This window comes from Chamaea fasciata, unplaced genomic scaffold, assembly GCF_029207755.1.
Source record: "Chamaea fasciata isolate MVZ Bird 193981 ecotype frontalis unplaced genomic scaffold, bChaFas1.0.hap1 SCAF_11, whole genome shotgun sequence".
In the NCBI taxonomy this organism is placed as follows: Eukaryota; Metazoa; Chordata; class Aves; order Passeriformes; family Sylviidae; genus Chamaea; species Chamaea fasciata.
In genome coordinates, this window is record NW_027094096.1 from 8,979,562 (window position 1) to 9,002,780 (window position 23,219).

The following is a 23,219-nucleotide window of genomic DNA, read 5'->3' on the forward strand; positions in this document are numbered from 1 at the left end:
ACCTCATGCTCTTCCTGGTACGATAAGCTATCAGCTCAGAGTTCTTATGAGCACTGCTTTATCTACTCCCACTAAAGCATATCAAGACTTAATTCTGCCTCAACAATTAACAAAATGCTATCACCAACATCCCAGTTGTACCTAAGCTTAGGAGAGCGAGGTTTTAAAATGCTGTTGACACGGTAATCTTACAGAAGTTAAATAAATTTGCTTGGGTATGCAAGACAATCTGTTTTCAGCATATACTTCTCACTTTTCAAGAGATCCCAAAATCACACAGAGCAACCTCTGCTCCCACCTTCAGCCAAGACAGAAGACCTGAGGCAGAAATGGATTTTTTTTCCCCCTTTTTCTCTCTGCCTCTGTCAACTACCAGTAGGGTCTTCCCGAAACAGAAAAAAATACTTTGCAAAACTTCAGTCTTCCTGGTGTTCCTCTGACTGTCAAGTTTCATACAGTGAGGCACCTTATAACTATACAGAGGGATAATCCTCTAGAGCAGCCCCAGCATCCACCTATGGCCACCAGAGCCTTTTCCCCATGCCCACCCCACAAGAAGGGTTACTTGCACTCTGCCTTTAATCACTAAAGCCGAGTTCCCAGAGGATTTCTTAGGTTCCTCCAGCAAGGAGTCCTTCATAGACCACCATCTGCTTAAATTTGCAAGCACTCCGTCACTCGTTTACCCAAATTTTTATTAGACTATTAAGAAAACCATAGGAGAGCCTGTACTTTCAAAAAGTAATGCTCAGCTCAGCATAGTAGTTTTCCATGTTCCTCACTTGTAATTGCTTAGCTCTTTCTCTTGCATGCATTCATTAAGAAATATAAATTTAAATAAACAAACCCCAGATTTTCTAGCAGAACCAAACCATTAAATTTGTACATAATCAAAACTTGAGGCAGTTAAGCAGAACAGGAGGAAATGTGCTGGCTGCAATGAATTAGTTATGGCATGTCTGATGTGCCAAGTTTATTTTCTAGACATATTTTTCCTATGTGAAGGTGCAGCCAAACAGCAGCCACTAATGGATCAGTAAATCTGCACTGTGCCAGGCAGAGCCCCGAATACATGAGATCAGCAACCAGCCGGGGGAAGAGAGGAGATGGGGGTTTTTTGCTATATTTTATTCTTATGCATTTGCTTATGTTTTGTGAATGTGACACTTGGAGCTATTTTTGCAGCTGTACCCAACTCATCATGGGAGATAAGCAATCTTTTATAAGACCCATATGAATCACTTTTGCCAACATGAAGTAGATTTTGGTGTTGCAAACACTCAGTGACTTTATTCAGGCATGCACCAAAGAAGCCAAGGCAAGACGACAGAGCAGCTGCTCTGGTATATTAAAAGGTTTCCCAGAAATGCTGTCAAGGAGCAGCCTCAGGATCCAGACACCTCAGTGGTTACCTGAACGCTCTCTGCAGAGCTGCTGCTGACTCACAACCTAATTGCACTGGAAATTCTGCAACTGGGGAGCACAGGGCTGCCTTAGAGCTCCTCCGCCTTGTTGCACACACAGAGCCTATGACAAAGAGCATTTGCAATTCAAAGCACTCACGGATTCAGGGTCAGAGTTCCCAAGTTTTAAGAATTCTCCCTAAGTGCAAAGCCTAAAGCACGGATACCAACAGACTGATTTTTTTAGCGTCTACCTGAAGAAAGCAAAGATGAAGGCTGTCATTAGTTCAGCTTCTTAAGGGGGTCTTCCCCATCGGTGTGTGTTAGTGACTCGTTAAACAAAACGTTTTGCAGTAAATCACACGGAAACGTGAACTCAGCAAATGCCAGAGGCAATGGCAGGCGGATATGAATGACAATCAGAAAGGCGTGTCCGGATGCTTGAGGTATGAGCCGTGACAAAGTGCTTGTGAAATTTCACCTGCCCGGACTGGGACAAGGGGTTGTGGCCTTCAGAAAAAAAAAAAAGCCAAGAAAAAAGAAAAAAGCACCTGATGCGCTAATTAGAAAGTAAACTCTGTGTCTGAACAGAGATCCAAATATTCCAGCCTCGGCAGGGGAAAAAACCCAGAGATTGTGGGAATTAGTCCGAATGAGCTCACTAAATGGTCACGGCAGGGTTGGAAGAAGACAGCGCAAGCCAACAGTTACTGCAAGCACCTCTTCAGTCAGAGGGAAGACTGAATTCTTTTCACATAATAATTCATTTGTACTCATGGGCTTCTCAAATAGATTTAGCAGACCCCTGTTCATCTTCTCTGAGCTGCTTTTGACTTCTTAGAAAATACACGGAGCTGATAACAATCCTTGCAAATTTCGTGGAAGAAAAGCAGACAGACACATACCTTAGCTGATTAAATGTTGAACATTAACAACATCCATTACCATCAGCAGCAGCTAGAGATAGCTAACAAAGAGGAACATGAAATCACATCACTGCATTCAGCAAACCTTCAGCAAATGCTACTTTTCACAGTCAAAAATAGCATACCTTACCAGCCCAGATTTCATCAGCCCATTCTGTCAGCAGTAAAAACTGTTTTCTAGGCCACGGCATTTTCCATTAATGCAATCTGATTTGCCATTGCATTTTGAGAAAGCTAAGGTGAATGTGCGATACTGAGAGAGGACGGTAGGCAAGCCAGAAATGAAAGCCTGAAACTCCTCATGTAGGGCAAGGTCAAAGAACAGCTGCCCATGAAAACCCCTGCACGCCACATTCGAACTGGTATTCCCAGGAGCTTTGTACTAAGGGCATTTTAAATAAACAGCAACATACATCTCAACAAATTATTTAAAAACTGTGGAGATAATCACTTCTCATATGGCTTTACTACTGCTTGCACTTAAAAATGTCACCTGGGTAGTTTCATCTCCCCTACATTAGTTGATATTTAAGAAGTTCTCATTATTACTCACACTGTTCTGAATCTTATATCTGTCCCTAGCAACAGAGAGGAAAACAAGCCAAAATAAAACACCATAGTATTTTTGAAGCCACAATGTAGTGGCCACCTGGGATAAAATCCTGCCTGCGTGTTTCTAAGAACTGTGGTACCATAGGGAAGTCGTGATGTAAGAGCTGGTGGAAGTTTTTAATAAAGAAAACTACCTCTCATAAGTTACAAGCAAACGAAACAAAAATTAACGAGCTCCATAAAGCAATTAAAATCCAAAGTGTAATGCAGATGTAATGACTCAACAACCTGATCATTGCTCTCATAAAACCACCCTCATAATGCATGGCCTGAGTCTCCTCACCTTGATATCACCATAAAATTAAGCAGCAAATTGAAAATCTCGTAATCTATCAGTGGGGTTTCACTGATAGAAGAGACCTAAGGGGGGAGAAGCAGAGCCAAGGGCCGGGTGCTGATAAGCCTCAAGAAAGCAGATCTGTGCACCACAGGGTGTTGAGCTTGGCTCCATCAGGTGTCCCTGTACCAGCCAGGGGCCAGCTGTCAGCACTGCACTGTCTGCACACTGTGTGCTGCTCTACCAATCCCACCCTCTAAAGACAATTAAGCAGGCACTGTCACCCACATCCTAGAGGCAAAGCACATCCCTCCTAGCAGTGAAAAAAAGCCTGCAATGATTCTCCAGTGGGTTTAAAAACAAAAAACAAAACTTAAAAACAAAAACAACAACATCAAAAAAATAAACTAACCGAACAGCCCCCACCCCAAACTGTAGAAGGGAACAAACACCATGTAAACCCCTAATTTTTGCATTTTAAACCCATCTCATTACTGAGTGGACAACCCTCCTCTTTCCTACCCTCTGCACTGCCAAGAGAATACTGCTTACAACTTGATGTGATTCAGCCTTAAGAGAACATTCTCATTCTAGACTTGCACCCAGCTGAAAAGTTTCAAAGATGTTGTAAGACTCCATACAATAAAACAACTGTCCGTAGTCTCCCAGATAACAAGGCTTTTTTAGTGTTTAAAATAACCAATACACATTCCACGCATATTTAAACATATCTTTGTATTATTTCTTTATAAAGACAACTTCGGTCCTCACAAAAGAAGCTGTTCATGGTCTTGGGTAATGCAGAGTATATTAACTGGGCAATACCTCACACTTATTTTGGAATGCTAATTCGGACAGACCCCAGCTCTCACTGCGCCCACTGTCACTTGCTGACTCTTTAGAGGGGTGGCAGTGAATCAGGAACACAAGAGCACGTTTGTGAGGTGAATCTCAAGCATGCTTGGGTGCCACAGGACGGCTTGAGCAGTGACCCTGAACCACCAAAGCTGACGGGTTGAGATTTAACCACCTAGTTTTAGGTGGTAGATGTCATCGGCAGTTTGGGATCAGCTTTTAACTTTGAATGGAATAAGAGAGTTCAAAAATTAACTAGATACCCTCTGCCAGGATCCACCACCAAGTCTCTGCCAGGAATGAAGCCGCTCGTAGTCTCTTGCTTATGCAGCTCATATCAAAGTTAGCCCTCGAATTCATGATAATAAAGAGTCCATGCTACATAATAATTTAGGACACTGCCTGCAGAAAATACAAGCAGCATGTTCAAACAAATGGAACGAGCCATGAAGCACAAACCTCCCCAGCTTGGGTTGGAGCAGAGCAGCCCAAAGCAGCCGAGGATTTGCATGGATGCCACTGCACCCCTTCCTCGGGCTCTCCTGAGGCCATGCCCGAGGACAGCTGAGGAGGGAAAGTGGAGCCCGGCTCAGGCACCACCCTGCACTAGAAGCAGCTGGAAGCATCAGAGCGGTGCTCTCTGAGGCTGGAGATTGCTCAAGGAGCTCCAGGATTGAATGGGGCAGCCTGGGGCTGCTCCTGCTGTGTGCTGGTTGGCACTGGCTCCTCAGGGAGCCTGCTGAGCCCTCTGTACCTGCCCTTGGGGCTGCAGGGGCTGGCTCAGCAAGGCTCGGGGTGCCTCAGGCTCAGAGCAGCCCGTGGGAAAACGCCTGCCTTTACAGCACCTCCAAATCTACTCCTGAGCAAAGCCTGGTCCACAGCCCCACTCCTTCCCTTCCCATCAGTATTATCTGGACCAGAACCAGTGTTAGTCAAACCCTTGCTATCCTCAGCAGTTTAAGTACATCACTTTGCCAGAGTTACTTTGTCCCAGTAAAGCCACCAGCGACATACTGTGACTTGCAATGCTACCTCCCCTTAGGCTTCCTTAAGGCACCCTTACATTGCCTTTCCTCTTTCTCAAAATGCAACTTGGTTAAATCAAACCAAGATCACACACAGAACCAGAAAGACCCTTCTTTCCTTTAAAGACTTTCCACTGAAAACTGACAAGTATTTTTGGCGACTGGTGTTCTTTATGAGCTGGACAATTGAATACAATTCTAAAAAAAATACTCCTTTAAGTTTTTGATTATTTATGTGTTTCTAACATAAAAAGATGCACTGAAACAGACAGAAGCTCCCACAGCTCACAGGATGAGCACCATCCCTGAAGCTCAGGTGAGGACTCTGGGCACTGCCACCTCTGCTGACACATCCTTTCTCACCGCTCAGGAAACGTCACTACTGACCCCAGCCCTTATTTCCTGCTACTCCCTCCCTGTTGCAATGACATTCCCAGCAAGAGCTTTAAATAACAGCCTGGGGTACAAGAAGAGTGACTAACTCTTTACATTTCCAGTCACACACCGTGATCTCCCAACAGCAACAGCACTGACAAGCCCTTCCTGCAATATTCCATTTAGCAGACATATTTTTTTTTTTTCCTGTGGAAAGATGCTCGTAATCATATCTTAGAGCAATTAGAAACACAAATTGTTTTTCCCTTTCTCCTCCAGGCACTGGCTGGCTGTGCCCTTGAAGTACAGCCAGCCCAGGCAGGACAGGTAGGGCCAGGTGCCCCAGGGAGCAGGAAGGGCTGAGGCCCCAGGGGATGAGACCTCAGCTCAACCTGCTGGGAGTCAGCAGGATTGCTCTGCAAATGAGGGCTCAGGCAGGAATGGCTGGGTCAGGACCAGATCAAACTAAGGAGATGAGCAAGAAAGGATGACTTTTAAATGGGGAAGAGCATCCCAGTGGCCAGGGCAGGTGACAACTCACGGTGAGAAGATGCTGCCCTCATTAAGGCTCAGTGTTTCTGAAACAAGATTTACTGGACACGTACTGGGGAGCAAAGCATCCACCTCATATGAGAAAGTGAGTTCCTAATGTAAGGTAAACAGGGGCACTGTAAACTTGTCATATTTCATTGCCTTGGTCTTGCACTCACCCATGAGAACACTACAACAGTCTTTATGACTCTAAGAAACTTCAAAATGTTTTTACTAAAATCAGCATGATCCCTCAGCTAAAAAAATTACACTTCCAATTTTATTAAAACCTAAAACCACAGTGATTTGCTCACATTCACATAATTCAAAGGAACAGTCCTTCTCTGGCACTTCTCTAAGCTCAGGAGTTTATACTAGCAAACAAAACGAGTGCTGTAGGTTGAAGATACTCTTTGATCTGCTAAATAAATCCGTAGTAAATTCAGGTTCAATTACAGTATTCAAATTTATGACATCCACAGTGCTTTATGAAGTTAGTGACAAATGCCAGTTTCACATAGAAAACATGTATTAACCTGCACAAGCCACAAAAAAAGGAAAAATCAATTCACTCTATACAGATGTATCAAAATGCACTTTGACAGTTTTATGCAGTCTTTTACTGTATAAAGTAATGTATTTACAGCATTTGCCAATACATTTGATTGCAGCTGTAGATACTGCGAACAATTCACTGTTACGAAGAAATTTCAAATACCCTGAATATTTTCAAATACCCTGAAAAGTAAAATTTGCTTTACTGATACACCTACATGCATATATTCACCAATGCAGTCATTGTTACTGCCAAAATTTCATTTTGCATGCAAAATACCTCTGGTGCAAATTACCAATAACATAAGGGAGCCCATGAAATGTTAAAGACTTCAAAGGATGAGAGAAAAACTATTTGCATTTTGGGCCTGATCCAAAGCACATTAAAGTCAAGAGAAATCTTCCCACTGGCCGCAACAGATGTTCTGACTTGAGGAAGTTTTGATGCAAGTCACTGACATAATAGCAGACCAGCAAGACCACAAAATCTACTTTCTAAAGAAACCGAAAGTTAACTTGGTTAAATACTGGTTTATTATGTGGCAGTTGTCTCTGAGTTTCTCCCAGGACAATCTCTGCTGCCTTTCCTGCTGTCCACAGCACATCTTTCTGTTTGATAGCCCACATGCATTCAGTTTTTACACCTAGACTTTCTTCTCTCTTGTTCATGGCTTTTAATTTCTTCCTCGCTCTGCAGATACATAACTTCACAATAGTGTCGTTTAATTGCACAAAAGTGACTTATGAGACAAGTATCTAGGCAGGACAATACAAAAACTGCCAAAATGTATTTTGATAGATCACTACCTATAGAGAGCATCAACTGCTTTCAGTTCTTGGAAGACAGCTAGTGGGTCTCATAAAAGATACAAGCTGCTAGCTGCTCTCATCTGTTTGAGAATAATCAGCTTAATCAACGTTGCTTCAGCAATCTCTATTCTATTCCATGTATGTCTTAGGTGCAACTTTTCAAATGGCTCCTACTCCAGGGCAGAAAAAAAAACTGCTCACAGAAAGGACAGGAAACACAGCATGGTAAATGAAAACAAGTGACTGGACTTGCAACAGTGCAGGTACCAGGTAGATAAATAATAGCGTGTTTATTTACATAAACTTGAATAATTTATTCCTTTTAGGAAGAAACATTTTTTCCTAGTGTGACCCAAAAAAGAAATGAACTAGTAAAAGGAGCATTTCTCTAGCACAAACATTATTAGCAAATGCCGTATCTATTCTCTGTGTCTCGCCAGTAAGCAAAAACAAACCCCTGCAATAAAAAAAACCAACAAAAACAAACAAGCAAAAAAAAAAAAGTACTAGGACATAATGCACATTTTTCTTCCTCTCTATACTTCAAAATCATAAGCACTCCTCATATTTCACTGTAAAAGGTTTTATTTCTTAGTTCCCGCAGCTCAGGTAATGATATCGTAACTCAAAGGTGGTGCAAGGCTCACTATAGCTCTGACCTCGTAAACAATTTTAATATCCCTTCTCCATATCCTAACAGATATAGGACTGCACCTGAGCAGACAATATCTCCTCAGGAGTTACTTGTTTATTCAGCTCGTAAGTGAGCACATGTGCTCCACATTAAAACAACCTGGATGCAAAGAAAAGGCTTCCCTTGCCATAAGGGGACCATCTTTCAACAAGCTGAGATACATCTGCCAAGTATCTCAGGTGCACAGGAGGGAAAAGGAAAAGTAAGCCCAAATACAGCACAGACCCACAAAGCAAGGAGTGCAGCACCACTCCTGCTCCACACCTCTGCTCTGGGCTGTTCCCAGTGTCCAGGACAGCTCCAGAGTGAGGAGAGCAGTGCTGCTGCAGCAGCCAGGGGAAGCACCCAGGCAGAAGTAGCATTTCTGCTCATCTTTCCAGGTGAGCCAGTACCAGGCAGAGCTCTTCATGCTTACTCCACAGCATCCCTGACTTCCTCTATCATTACCACAGCTCAGATGGTCAGAGGGGACACTAAGGCTAGTAAAATGAAGCTTTGAATCTCATATGTAGGGCCATGATTCACTGGAAAAGCCAGGGCCTGTCTAGGATCCCTCTGGCTCCATGAAGGACTGGAACTAACACAGGGTTATCCAAAGCATCTGAAGAAGGTTCTGTTTAGCTGGAAGTAGCTGGTTAAACTGGAAAGCTGAACAGCACAGCAAGAGCTCTAGCAGCCAAGAGACCTCTTCAGACTGAAAAAGTTTCTCTTCAGGGAAAGAAGTCAGGAGACAGTATGATCCAGTCTCTCTCTCTAGGTCAGAGCTCAAGAGCTGCTTTTCACCTGCAAGACAATGGGGATCCCATAACAACTGGACAAGACCACTCACCACAAGAGACATGGGTAGAGATGATCCCAGTTATCCTATTCCCAGCCCCACAGGTGGATAACCTGTAGTTAAATCATGCTCCTGGATGTCCAACTTATTCTGAAAATCCTCTGATACTGAGATTCCCCCACCTTCCTGGGCAACCTGCACTGGCTCTACAGATCTCAGTAACTACGATTTTTTTTGGAGGGGTCTAGCCTAATTTTTTTTTTCAATTTTTGTTTTGCAATTTAAGCCCATTTTTTCTTGAGTTTATCAGCTCCATCTTTGCAGCCAAATTCTGTGCACCTCTCCTTAAAGAAGAAAGATGAGAGACATTTCAAGATATCTTCAAACAATTCCAACCTCTGAACTCCTAAAAGTGAACTGGACAGTAAGCCCTAACTTAGGCAGAAGGGATGCCTTAGTCTCTTAACCCTGCTTAAGGGCTACAAATCCATCAATTGAGCTCTGGACTACTTAGAAAGCCAATGCATCGTGTTTCAATTATTTCCTTCTGGAGTAAGGCCAAAATAAGCTTGTTGATGTGAATAGGCAAAACAGAATCTACTACTTTCTGAAAAATCTCTGAGAAATAAATTGAGAAGTGCTCTCAAAAATGTATTTCCCTTTACCTCACAAGGTGGGCTTTGTTATTGAAAGTCTGCCTGCAAGACTCATGATGTTGAGCTCAGGGCAATTAACAATTTATTTTGAGAATTCACAGACAGACTGAATGAAGATATAGGAATTAGAACCTAATACAGAAAGAAGGCACAGGTCAAATCAGCACTGGGTCATCTTGATAGTATCTCTATAAAGCATCAGTAATGATTAATAAGCTTGAATTTATGCCATACTTCTGGCTCTTCAGAAAGCTTTTACATAAAAAACAGCAAGAAAAAAATACCTGGCAGAGGACAGGGGCTATTTTCCAAAAACAGTAATGAGGTCTAATTTTCTATTTCATTGGCACAACCCATCCATAGCCTCGCTATCTGGCTGACAACTTCCCTGGACAAAATCAATCAGAGCAGTGGCACCAAGCAGGGCCAAGTCTCCAGACTGTAGAGAATACTCCTAGGAAACATTAGGAGCCTTTCTCCAATCCCTGCCAACACTCTGGCAGGGGAGAGCTTTCACCCTTTTAATCATGAAGAGTTGTAGGTAAATTGTCAGAGCATCACACTCCCATATACACTTCAGGTTTTTTATAATGGGCAAATTCTGCCCTCTTCTACACTCTGACAACCCCTACTAGCTCTGAGTGACATAGATATAGTATTTGACCTAATTGCATTTTAAAGCCCAACTAAGGTTCTTGCACTCTAAGCTGAGACAGACAACTTTTTTTCTACCCACGAGTCCCTGTGACACAATACCTCTGACACATTGCAAATTTCTGAAGAATTATTCCTTCCAAACAAGTATCTTCCTTGTTATTTAGCCAGGCTGAAGGGCAGTTCACTGTCATTTATGGCACAGGCACAGAGAGGAGTGACTAGCAATTACTCAGCATTTGTTAAAGCAAAGGCCTCACCTTTAATAATTGCACAGTCACATTTCTTTCCACAGGGTCAACCAGAACTCTGGAAAGGAGACTTGCTGATTGACACAAATATGTTTGTATTTCAAAGGGCAAACTACAAAGTCAAATAAAAGGCAGTGTTTGCACAAGAGTTAACTTTGTCATTCGGCATTCTCAAAGAGCTCAACAATCCCGTGGAAAAATGTCTCTCCTTTGCTACACTACATTTTTGACTCAAACTTTAATGCAGGTGTACAGAGAGGTCAAATTAGCATGACTGCAAAAGGCTGGCTAAACCCACAGCCACAAGAAAGAGGAGTTAGTGGCAACCTTTAAAGAAGCAGAGGAATACGGTAGGCAGAACTCCTGCCCCCCAAACCCCCACAGTGACTTGGGAGCTGCTAAAAACTCAGCACAAGATAGAGCAGCAGGGTCCTCTGATTGCACAGACAAACCAATGCCCAACCAAACAGGAAAGAGGGAGGAGATCTCCTTTTGACGCTCTCATACCCCAATTACAGTTCATCTTGAATTAAAAACACCAGCTCTGCACAGTCATCGCCTCAGCGCAGCCTAATGGGAAGGAGATGAGATAATAGGGCCACATACTGCTCTTGGGACTGCACCACTCCTGTTAAGACAAGGGCAGGTCCCTGCAGTGCTGGATCAACCCACAGGGCACCTCCACCAGTCTCTGTCACAGCCAGGGCTGCTCTTCCACAGTGGACAAGGTCTCCTGCCCCTTTCTGGAGCCGCCCTCCTTGGCAAAGCTGCAGCCGTGCTCCTTTCCCTTCTGCTGATGTGACTGTAGGTGGATTTTGTTCTCCCTTCTCTCCCAAATCAAAGAATCCTAAAGCTAAAATGGGTGCTTTCACAGTGCCCACAACCCTTTGAGCTCACTTTCCCAAGCTATTGGGTGTGTTGAGTTCAAGGTTACCAAGTGCATTAATTCTGGGCACATTAAAACTGGGCACCAAGAACACGCCTTCAAAGAGCCACTGAGAACTTTGTGGCGAATCAACTAAATGGATAAAGGACCTGCACAGGGGTAGATTCAGACAAAAAGGATGGAAACAGTCTTGGAAACAGGTAAATAATGATGCTACATACGCTGACTTTACCCCTTTAGCTGATTGCTTTCAACATCCTTCCCCATGTAGAGAAGCCTTTGAACCTCAAAGCATTACAAAACTGTACATTATCAGTCACATCTACAGGCATGTGGGATGCACTCAGCACCCACTGAAATGTCATGTCCAGCCTAAATACCTGGATCCAGTATTTTCATCTTGTATGGATTTTTGGAAGTAGTCCAAATTTGGGCCAGCCTGACGGAACTGCACCTGGGAGTAGCAGAGGTTTCTAACGTGCCATGGGAATGACTTCAGCGACAAACCGCAGAAAAAGTTCTCTCACATTAAGTGTAACTATTGCTACTCTAAGATTAAATATTACCTGGAAATTACACTCATTAACTGCAGAGTCCTTGATTAATGAGCAGGTGGAACGCACACAGGGACCTGGTCCTGATTTCAGCTGTCTTATTAGCTCTACCCTGGACACTACTGATCACCACAAAAATAAATGAGGAAATCCAAGAACTAATTAGGAGTGGACAAAATGTGTCAACCTAATAACTGTGTTAGGGTACTTCAGAGATTAAGGGAAGGCTGGCAGATGCGCAAGATGCAAATACTGAAGCCACTAAAAAGAAACAGCAACAGAACTCTGCTATCTTCTGGTATCTCTGGTGAGTGAGACCACAGGAAGCCTCTCAAGAAACAGTCTCCATTTCAGCACAGCTCCAGAGCTATTTTGATTACTGCAATCCTTTGTTCATTGTTTTAACAGTGGTGGACAGAGGAGGAACCTCTGGTGCTCCCCTCATTCCCAAGACAGGGGCTGTCTCTCCTCAGGAACAGGCACTGGGCTCTGCCAAAGGCCCAGGGAGGGAGGCCTGTATCAGGGAACAGGAGTCTGGCAAAGGGCAAGCCAAGGACAGGAGAGAGCATCCCACGCCGCCAGCTCTCGGAGGGTGCTGCTGCAGGTGTGCGGGCAGGGGAAGCCAGAACCACCTTCTGCAGTTTGTCGGCAAACACAGCTGGATCTAAGCATCTCCTGCTACACTTAACCAGCAGCCACTGCCTCCAAGCACTTCTGTGAAACAGCAGGGACTGCCCACACACCCTCTTTTTAATTTGTGTTTACTTGTCTCTTCAAAAAACCCAAAGAAGTCTTCCACACGCAGCAGCTAAGTACAACAAAACTCAAGCACCAGAAGACGAGTTCAGCCGACTTGTGCCCTACGATTGATCTCCTATTTCTCCCTCCACTTTCCTTCTAATCCTGTTGATAATTACACAAGCTGCCTGATCTTCCCAAAGCTATCAACTCCCTCAAACCCATTTTCAAATCGCCATCCCTGTAAGAGCCCGGGCACCAGATCAAGCAGTCTCAGCTTGACGCAGCCCACGCCACTATTGATGGCTCCCCTGAAATGGCGGGGTGCAGCTGGCCAGACCCCGAGGAAAGGCTGCCAAGACCCAGCCCCAGCAGGGATCAGGCGAAGGGAAAGTATTGATCCGCTCCTTTTAACATGCTAATTTTCCCGGCGGCTGCTTCAGTCATTGCCAGGCTGGACACTTCAAAAGGAAACTGTTTTCAAAGCAGGGATGTCTTTTTCAGCAGCAGAAAAACTTAAACTGAAAACAAATGAATTCAAGCCCCAAGTTCACAGAAGCACTCGCAGGTATTCTTCAGCTCCCCAGACAGAGATGTTTGATGTACGGAAAGACAGACTTGTTAATTAGGGTTATTAAAATGCGGCCTGGCAAAAACCCTCTGGGATTTAAAATAAGAAAATCCACACCCTCTAAGTGCACACTTCATTTTTGATATAAGTACAGGCTATCTTTATATTATTCAGCCATAACCTCTGAAAGTGTTCCGTTGATTCCCCCCCACACACACTTCTTAGGAGAAGAATAAAATGTATTTAAAATTAAATTTTGGCAATTCAATTTCTGTAATTCAGCATCAACTGCAGAGCATTTTGGCCTTTCTTAGCATTGATAATGGGGGAAAATAAAGGCAATTGTTCAATCCCTTCAGGCCACTGAGAACACACAGCGAAGGCCAGACAAAACCCTGGTGTGACAGAGACATTATTAAAGTATTTTGGGAAGCAGCAGCGTTATTGACTGACGCCTTTGCTACCAACCTTTCAATCACGGGCTAAATACACTGCGAGGAATGGATACAATGGCAGGGTTTAATTAACGGTCTGGGCAAGCACTGAAATATGTTACATGACACAAGTTTTACAGGCAGAGCAGAAATCAATTCAGTGTTTTGCATCAGGGTTTGCAGCTCGCATCACGCTCCTAGGAAAACCTGCTATGAACTATGAAAACCAGGAGTACTCTCCAAGCTAAGGGGGATAACGAACTGTAGTTCTGACCCACGGTATGTTACCCTGTTTGCTAAGATTGAAGAGCCAAAAGCTTGAATCTCCCTTGAAATATGTCTTGATTTCCACACGCAGGAGGAGCTTAAGGCACCAAGCTCAGCCTGCTCCCTCCTCTCCTCCAGACCCTGCCCGGGACAGCCACAACCCACTGAGCCCAGGGCAGCACCAGCCATCCCCTCCACACTCACACGCCCTGGGAAAAGGAGGGAATTTGGGATGCTGCTGACCTCTAACCCCTGGCTGAAGGAGAAAAAAAAGCTGCAGGAGGGAACAGGAAAATGGGGAGAACCGACTATCAGCCTGACCTTTACTCTGGAGCAGGCAGCAGCATCTCAGCAAACTCATCCACAGAAACAAGGCATGAGGAGATAACAGCAGAAAATACAAGCAAAATGGAACTTGCTTCCTTGCCACTAAATTGTCAGCTTTATGGGACTTCATGCTGAACGGTATGAAAAAAAAATCCAATTTGCTTTGAAGCACATTAGTCTAACATCCTAATTATTGTTTACATTGCCATTTGCCTTCTATTAAGAATTGAATAATTACCCAGCACTCCATAGTTTAAAAATACAAGCAAACAGGATTATCTGGGTAATTAAGACACTGTACTCCAGCTTTGTAGTGTGGCTGTACAAAGCCCTCACATATACAAGCAGAAGCAATAGGTATTGATCGCCGTAGCTAAATGACGTTTTAAGGATGTGTAAGATAGGTCATTCCTCATTAGGAAAAGGTGAGCAGTAACTTCTGACCACTGAGGAGGGGCAGAAGCTATCTGTAGCTGGGACACTTCAGCCTTCACTCTGGTCTTATCTCAGTCACAGACATCCTGTGTGCCTCTGGGAAAGTTACCCAGGCTTCATCCCTCCATCCTCGGGCTGCTGTGGCACTGGAGCATCCTTCCTCCTCCTCCTGCCCAGGACCCTGCCTTTGCCCAGGCTGCTGAGACTGCTGCCCCTCCACAGCCTGAGCTGTGCAGCACCAGGCTCCCAGTGAATATAAAGCCTGTTTCCCAGCACACCTCTTCCACCGGGTTTGTACAGATTAACTCAGTGTTAGTGAGGTTTAAACCCACCCATCTAAGGGAAGTATAGAAAGCAGATCAGCAAATGGGTTTTTTTCCTAGGCATCCATAACTAAATGAGCCAAAGCAAATACCAGCTGTATAGTATAGCTTTTTTTCCCTCCAAACCTTAATAGCCCATCCATATTGTACTTTGAACAGCATGACCTCCCTTCTGGGTGACTGTTGGGACAAAAGCAAAGTTTTTGCACGTTCCTTTGTTGTTTTAAAGAGCCTTTCCTCCATTTAATTATGCCACCAGATTTCACACTGCGCAGTTTACTACCCCTGTGAAATTACCTTCAAGTTAAACACTAATTGGACATCCAACAAAAACGAAAACCCCCCACAACCATGTTTTTCCTTCTGGTTTCTTATAGGATGTAGGCCCAACACGAACGGGGTCCCAATTTCATACCACTGATTTATAAAGACACAAAATGAAAACCAGTCCTTTAAAGAAATACAGTACATTCATGCGGCATGTGTTCTAACTTATATCAATAAACCTTTCAACAAATCCATTCTGAACAAGCCTGTGTTTTGGGAGCATTTAATGAGCCTCAGCTTTATTTCAAGCCAAAGGCAATTTTAAGTAAAGTTGAAATAAAGAGAAGTTAAAAAGAAAAGAAAGCCACTAAAACCAAAAATAAAATAAAATATGGCTTCTCGTATAATCATGAGGCTTAAGAAAGCAGAATTTTTCTCACAGATTATTTTCATGCAATAAATAAAGACAGCAGAGCATTTCTGCATGTTTACTTACCCAAGTGCTGGGAGCCCCTTTTCACCCCACTATAACCAAGGGCCAAGGCCAGTCCAGACAGCAAAGGGAAGGGCACTAGCCCAGGCCTGAGCAGGTACTTGGCACAAAGCATAGGAAATATCAAAATGTAACGCTGCTTTTTCATGCCCTAAGTGCACACTCACAGCCCAGAGGGGATCCCACCTCCTCAACTTCATCATGCCCCCAGCTGAGGCTGAAGCTACAGAAGAGCTTGGTGATGGCTGGTGAACCTCTGGAGGGGATGACACCCAAGGGCCTGCAGCCCGTCCAGGCATGAGAAGTGGCCCTTCCACACCCAGCCATGGTTTCAGAGGGGTCGGGGTTTGGGCACAGCGCTGTCCCACACACCAGCCGGAAGGGAGCTGCACATTGGGGAAAGAGCCACGACCAGCCATGGACAAGACATGAGGAGCACACTGAGCAAATATTACATTATCTCTTAAACAAAGAGATCAAAAAAAAATCAAAACAGAATTTATTTGCATAAAATCCAAATCTTTTGAGCTCTGCATAAACAGAAGAAGATTTTGGCTGGCGTTTCCAAAGGAAGCTCTTATCTCCTTTGTGAAATGGCGAAATGGGTGTGCTACTTTGCATGAGGGTGTATACAAAAGATGTAAATGAGGAATTTGCTGCATGCAAAAGGCAAAGCGGCCAACAGCTGCCAATCCCCATTCACAGGGAGAGCTTCCCTAGTCTCTAGCAGGAGGAAGAAGGGAACCAACATGTTTGCTTCCCAGGGAGGTGAAGCAGGCTCTGAATATTCATAAAATGGCCGTTTAGTCATGGGAGTGTTAATTGTCTGATTCACAAAACTGTGTGACCTCACCTGCTCCCTGCAACACATGAAAAGGATGTCGCATAATGGGACGAAACCAGATAAGATATTTATCTCACAAGTTTGGGGGGCTTTTTGATGCCCTCTCAAAAGACCTTAGAGTACTGCAGAGCATTTCTTTAATCACTGCTCACAAGCACAATACAGACCAAGCTCAGTGGAACATATTATTAGACAGATAATAACCCTTACCCAGCCAAGATCTAAATACTGAATTCATCACACACTGGTTGAGTTGTCTGGAAAGTTTTAGGTGTTTGCTTTTTGGTTGGTTTTGTTTTTTTTATCCTGAAAGAACACACAAACCAGAAGATGGGCTGGAAGTTCCACAAAAGACTACCCAGACCTACCATAAAATTCATTACCACCACAAACCTCATGTGGCTTTGATTCTGAGGACTGTGCTTTTCACCAATAACACACAGAATATGGACCAGATACTGCTCCCCTGTGTACAATCAGAAATCTTGTCAAATTTAAAAGGAAGCAATCACAGCCTTTCTCCAAGCAATACATGAAGGGACAATTGTTTGACAGCTCTAGCTTGACTTCTGAGGAGGCCAGGCAGGAGAAAAGCAATAGAGTTCCTGCAATGACATTTAAATGCAGATTTTGAAATGCACCAGGTGGTACAAGAAAATCACAGAGGGAGTAACCCTTGGAAGATCTATTGAGCTACATGAGAACATAACCAAAGCAGCAGAGAAGAGAACCAACTAAATTTGGTGCAGACAGACTGTGTTTCAGTATCGCTCCCAGGCCCCGCCTGTAGCTTCCGTCTTCTCAGCTCCTTTTAAAACGTAACATGTTGAGTCTGTGCATTTTTTCCCCTGCCAAAAATAATCAACCTGAAAAAAAATCCTTCAGAAATCTCAAATCTGCACAGTCTTAGTCACCCTTCTGATCACCCTTTTGTGCAGACAGACTGTACATTGGTGCTATTTTGACAAAAAAGTTATCTATGACTAAAATGGGAAAGCACACACAAATTACTTTACTTTCCCACCCTTAAAAAAACCACCATCCAAGAATCTTATCACAGAAAAACATGTAATTAGACTGTACACTTCTGATGCAAACTGAACTGCTGCTTTCAATGATCACAGCCACTCTTCAAAGCCTCCAAGATAAAAAGAATCTTATCATTCAAATTATTACTTCTTAGGGATGCTCTTATCAAAGTTTGAAGGAAAATTCTAAAAACAGCAGTGATATGAAACCAGGACTGAGCCATATTTTAAATGACACTGGATTTTCTGCCAATTGGCCAATTCACAACTCAGAAAAAGCAAGTGTAGATGAAGACAAAGCTGTTGGCTCTCATAACCTTTACAGTATCACAGTAAAAATCTCAACTGTCTCACATATTTATACTAAATGGCAGGTCTAAAATTGAGATTTGTAATTTCACAGCATCAAAATCATCACAGATGGCTACAGTCTATTGCTTCTTTAATCTGTCTTTTCTCCCTTCCTGCTTGTTTTACCCCCTCCTCCTTTGACTTAGAAAGATATGTGCTGTATCAAAAGGAAATCGTAACTAAATCCAAACCACATTTTATTAATGTGCAACAAACCAATTTACATAACAATGATGTGTACAACTGAAGTTTAAAATTACTTTATGTCTCAGCTTTGCCCTAAAGCACTAATTGCCTGAGCCTTGAAATGTGCCACTATTTGGGATACTCATCTTCCATCAACAATATTCCACATTCATATTCTCCTAAATGGATTGCCACTAACAAAGAACATTTTAGGGAGAATAAACAGTAGTAGAAATAGCAAATTGGAAATTTTTTTGGCATCTAATTCACAGCTACAAGTTCACCTGCAAGCGAAGAATCAGAGTTCACCTAAAATTTCTACTGATCAGGACCAATTTTGCAGAACCACTGCCGTGACACACCCGTGAAGCTTCCCAAATAAATATGGATTAAGTACTTTGCTCCTTTTCCTTCCTGTTCCAGGTTTTTGCATATATACATATACACGCACACTTATGGATGTTCAGTAAGACAATCATCATCAATAAAGTCAAGTGGGAAGAGAAATAGAAGTCAGAGAAAGGACAGTTTTTTGTCATCACATTCAAACACCTCCATACCACCGACACAATTTTTTAAAAATCCCATTTGAGGTCAGAAAGTCATTAACTCCCACTACAGGAACTTTAGATGTGAAAAGGCTTTCCATTACGCTTCCCACACACACATCAGAAATTAGGCAAAAGAATCTCAAGGAAAATGTATTATTTAAAGATTGGGAGGGTGAGTGAACTTGAAGCAGCTCACAGGACAACCCAAGGGCCAGCTGGTTGGAGGAAGGGAGCAGGTCCCAGGAGAGGAGAGGAGCTCCAACACAGACTGGGGATCTCCCAACAAGTGCAAAGCCCCAACCCACTGGCCCCAACTATTCCTGCCCACTGAGCTTTTGTTAAACATTTAAGATCTTAATCAATCCTAACTCTGACCCTAGGATCACAGGGGAAGATGGATGAGGAAACGGACAACCTCTGACCTTTGGTTGTATTTGTCCTGCCACAGTCAACCTATTGAAAAACAACTGAGGTGGAACTTGCTCACCAGCTCCCGTCCCAGACCAGCGCCCTTTCACAGCCTTTCCCAAACTCAGAGTCTCTTCCCCTGCCCCCAGTCCTCTGTATCGAAACCACAGGAATCCTCACACTTCATCCTCCTCCTCCCCTCCAAAAACCTGTCAGAGGAGAACATTAGCTAAACGATTAAGTTAAGAGTGGAAAGAAGAAAAGGGGAAACCTCATTCTGTAGTGTCAAAGGCCAAACTGCTTTAACAGCCTCACTGGAAACCAGAGAGAAGCTGCACAGTTCTGGTGAGCTTCATTAATTCATCAGGAGGAGCTTTCCAGTTCACTGTTCTGGCTGGAGAATGGCAAGTGTGAGAAAAGGAAACCACAAGTAACAGCTGATGAAATGGGTTTAGCACTGTCCATTATGCGCTGGCTGGAATGGTCCTGAAATGACTAACATAGGCCAGCATCATTCTGGAGAGCCCAAGAGACAGAACATTTCTAACACCTTTGTCAACATGGCATCACCTGATCTTCCTTATAATTGGGAAATGCAGAATCGGGTTTCCTGAGCCCAAACATCCCCAGATGCAGGCTGACAGCCTTTAGGTAATTTGACAGTCATCCCCAAGGTCTAGTCCAACACTACAAAAATAAACTTAAAGCATGCCACTATAACCAGTGGCCATCAGCAAAACCTCAAGAGATTTCCCCTCAACAACACAGGATTTGTTGGACAATTAGCTCACCACGTCTGGGCCACTGACGCTGAAAAATGGATGATCTGTGTCAGTCAGAGTGACCTAGTGCTGACCTAACAGGCCTTTAGGAGAAGGTGGAAACATCTCTGTGCAATAAACGAATAAATGCTTCCCCACTTCACTTTCTCCTCTCACAACCCAGGCTGGTAAGGTGTCAGGAAGCTTTGCTCAGAAGTTATTGAGCTGTGAGAGAGTAACAGCATCTCCCCAGCCACCAAGGCAGCACCCAGGCAGTGCCACAGCCACACGTTCACACACTTCATCACAAACAGGCTTTCAAGTTTCCACCTCACAGGATGGACAAACCAACAACAAAAAAAATCCAAGCAAACTCAGGGTATTTTACCCCCGACAGGATGCCCGGCCACTGTGCAGCTCATCATTTCAGTCCTCTGGCAAATTTCAGCCCATGGCAACTTTGTTGCCACTGTGCCACATTAGGCTTCTGTCATAGAGCAGAAACTCAGGAAACTAAGGCTAAAGTTCACACATAGCAGTTGTTTCCTACCAAAATTTAATTTCAACGCATAATAATGAACTTCATATTGACTATAAATTACTGTTTAAAAGAAATCAAGTAGGACATGCAAAAGACACCATTCTTAGTCCATCACAAAAACAGCCAGTTACTTGCTCTGCTAACTTGTTCTCAGTCTCAAGATTATAAAAATGCTCTAGTAAAAAACACACCAAGAAGATGAGGCAACTGACTCCAAAGAACCTTTTCTAAAAACATGGTTCCAAATCCCAGAAGGTGCTGAGCACCTTCAGTTCAGCACCCAGCAAAATTAAGCTCACTGACCTGTGCAAGAATCCATTTAAGTCTGATCTTAATTTATGCTTACATGAGCAACACTTTCAAAGCAGAGGCTAAAGATATTTTATTTATAAACTCTCTCTCTCCTCTTCCCTAACCTTCTACAGCTTCTTTATCCAGAAAAGGAAGGCAAAGAGAATATAGGTATTGAGGTTTTTTCTTTTAGGCCAATCTGTCTGTTATACAAACTTTAATCCCTAATTCTGCAGCACACAGGATGGTGTGTGTGTGTATGTGTGTGTGTGTGTGTGGGAGGGTGGGATGGGGTGGAGACCTTTAGCATTTCTAAGAGTATCCTAGCACCTCTTTTATTTAACTGACAATAGAGACTCTCTGAGAAATGAAAATATTTAACAAAGGCAGCAGTGTCAAATATCAAAGGGTATTTAGTGCTAAAAACTTGCAACAAGTATAACACCAAAGATTTCCACTTCCTAAAGTGGGAAAATAATCCAGCTAAAACTCCTGTCCTGCTGCCCAGACTGGTTCTTAACCTACTGCATTATCCAAAGTCGACTTTGCCAGAATTTCCTGTGTTTGAAAAAGTTCCCTTGAAAGATTTGTCTCTTCAAATAATGGTAGCTCAACTGCACTGCTTTGCAGTCATCCACATTTTGGTGACTATCACAAGCCAAATCAAATTTAGGCGTCTGCTAGAAAATGTGTCTCACCTTCTGCCTATTCCAGCAGCATCATTTGTTTTGCATTATATAATTCTTAGCCTTGCCACCTGGAGCTATTGGAGTTCTTCATTAAACCCCTCTGTCCCACCACATCCCACAGGGCTGCTAATCACTGGCTTTAGTCCATTGACTCTCATCTCTGATCCAATTATGCATTCCACTAAGCCCTAATGAACAGTACAATATGGCTCGTCCTACCTTGGCATTCTCCGTTGCGCTCCTCATAGCCAGCATTGCACAGGCAGTTGCCAATGGGCACCAGCCACTCGCCATCTGCCCCACAGTACATTTTTGGCACATCCTTCTCCTCCGAGTTGTTGACACAGGAGCCGCGAACCTCCACCAGGGAGGAGGTGTCAGCCCCGGTAATGGTGTCTGGAAACTGCGCCAGGTTCCGCACCGTCAGCGGGCACTTCTTATAGAACACACGCACAGAGACCAGAGCAATGCAGGCCCCCACGTCCTGAAAAGCCAAATAAAACCCCTTCTTGCTGAGTGGTCCCACGTCCCGTATCTCTGTGTTCAGCTTCATGATCCTGTCACCAATGTCCACCTGCGTGAAGCTCTCGTCGGCAGCGATGGTGTCGATCTTGGCGAACTGGCTCTCGCGAATGAAACGCTCTTTGTCGTTGTTCGATTCGTAGTAATAAAGGTTGAAAGTCTCTTTGCAAGTTCCCATGACACCCGGCAGGCTGTTGCAGTCTCTGAGGGTGAACTTGATTTCAATATAAACCCTCTGAGCCCCCTCACGGGGAATCCAATCAGTTCGTAACCAATTGTTCTGACTGGGCTCCATCACGTTGCAGACTTGGTAGGTGCGGATCGGAGTATTCTTCTCATCCATGATGCTCACTTCCTCCCACTGCAGGGAGGAGAAAGGGGAGAAATATCCATCAGTATCAAAAGGAACAACAGAGCTTCACAACAAACAAACATGCGCTTGTTCCATTACAGGGAAACAAACAAACAGACCAAAAATCCACCCAGCAGACCAAGCCATAGCCAGGACTTCAGCTACTTGGACATTAAAGGAGGCATCTGCTCAGGAGAAACAAATTCCACATCCCCTCATGCCTCAAGGAACAGGCACGTGTTTTAAGGGCCCTCTGAAGCAATCCAAGAATGCTCCCTCAACTGACTAGGCTTATTTGCAGTACAGTTCAGTCCACAGAACGCTGCCTAAAGCAGGGCTACCCACACACAGAACTTTACAGTCTCACAGAGCAGCACTGACCTGCAGTGTTTTCTCATCTCATGGACCCTGCCTTGCACCTGGGAATACCCAACAGGTGACACAGCACACCTTAGTCACACAGAGAGAGTGACATACACATTTCAGGCATGACTACCACTTATTTTAAAAACTCTTAAGCCATCCCTTATTATTTCGTTAAGCTGCCAGCTACTTTTCTGGGCTACCAATATCCTGGAGAGACTCAGTAAATTCTACTTTGGAGCAGAAGTAGCTATCTACAAAGAACTGGATCCTTGACTTGGGTAGCTCTTAGAGAAGAAAAAACATGTTAAGAGACAACACCACCAGTGTACCAACAACATCATCATAACTTTGTTATCCAGTTTCTTACTAGTGGGAAGGTAAAAAAAGAAGAAATACTACACATCATCTTTCTGGAGGAAATGTCAGGGAACAGCTAATTTCATATTAGCAAAATCCCAAAAAGGTTAGCAGAGAGGGAAAGTGCTGAAAGATCAGGATAGCAGCATTCTTCAGAATAGTTACACCCCTCAAATCAAGTTCGGGCATCTTCAGAAGTGCCAAACAGGCAACATGATTATGAAACAACAACAACACATGTAATGCAAGGTGGGTAAGGAATGAGGAGATGCAGG

The 23,219-nt window shown here is 43.7% G+C and overlaps 1 protein-coding gene across 1 annotated transcript in view; it reads right to left on the reverse strand.

The window, feature by feature from the left end:
• The window catches only part of EPHA4 (EPH receptor A4), a 104,390-nt gene that overhangs the window by 76,705 nt on the left and 4,466 nt on the right, over positions 1 to 23,219 (reverse strand). The window contains exon 3 of the mRNA XM_066193146.1: positions 21,567 to 22,230. Within this exon, the coding sequence (XP_066049243.1) occupies positions 21,567 to 22,230 (664 nt within the window). The remainder of the gene's footprint in view (positions 1 to 21,566; positions 22,231 to 23,219) is intronic.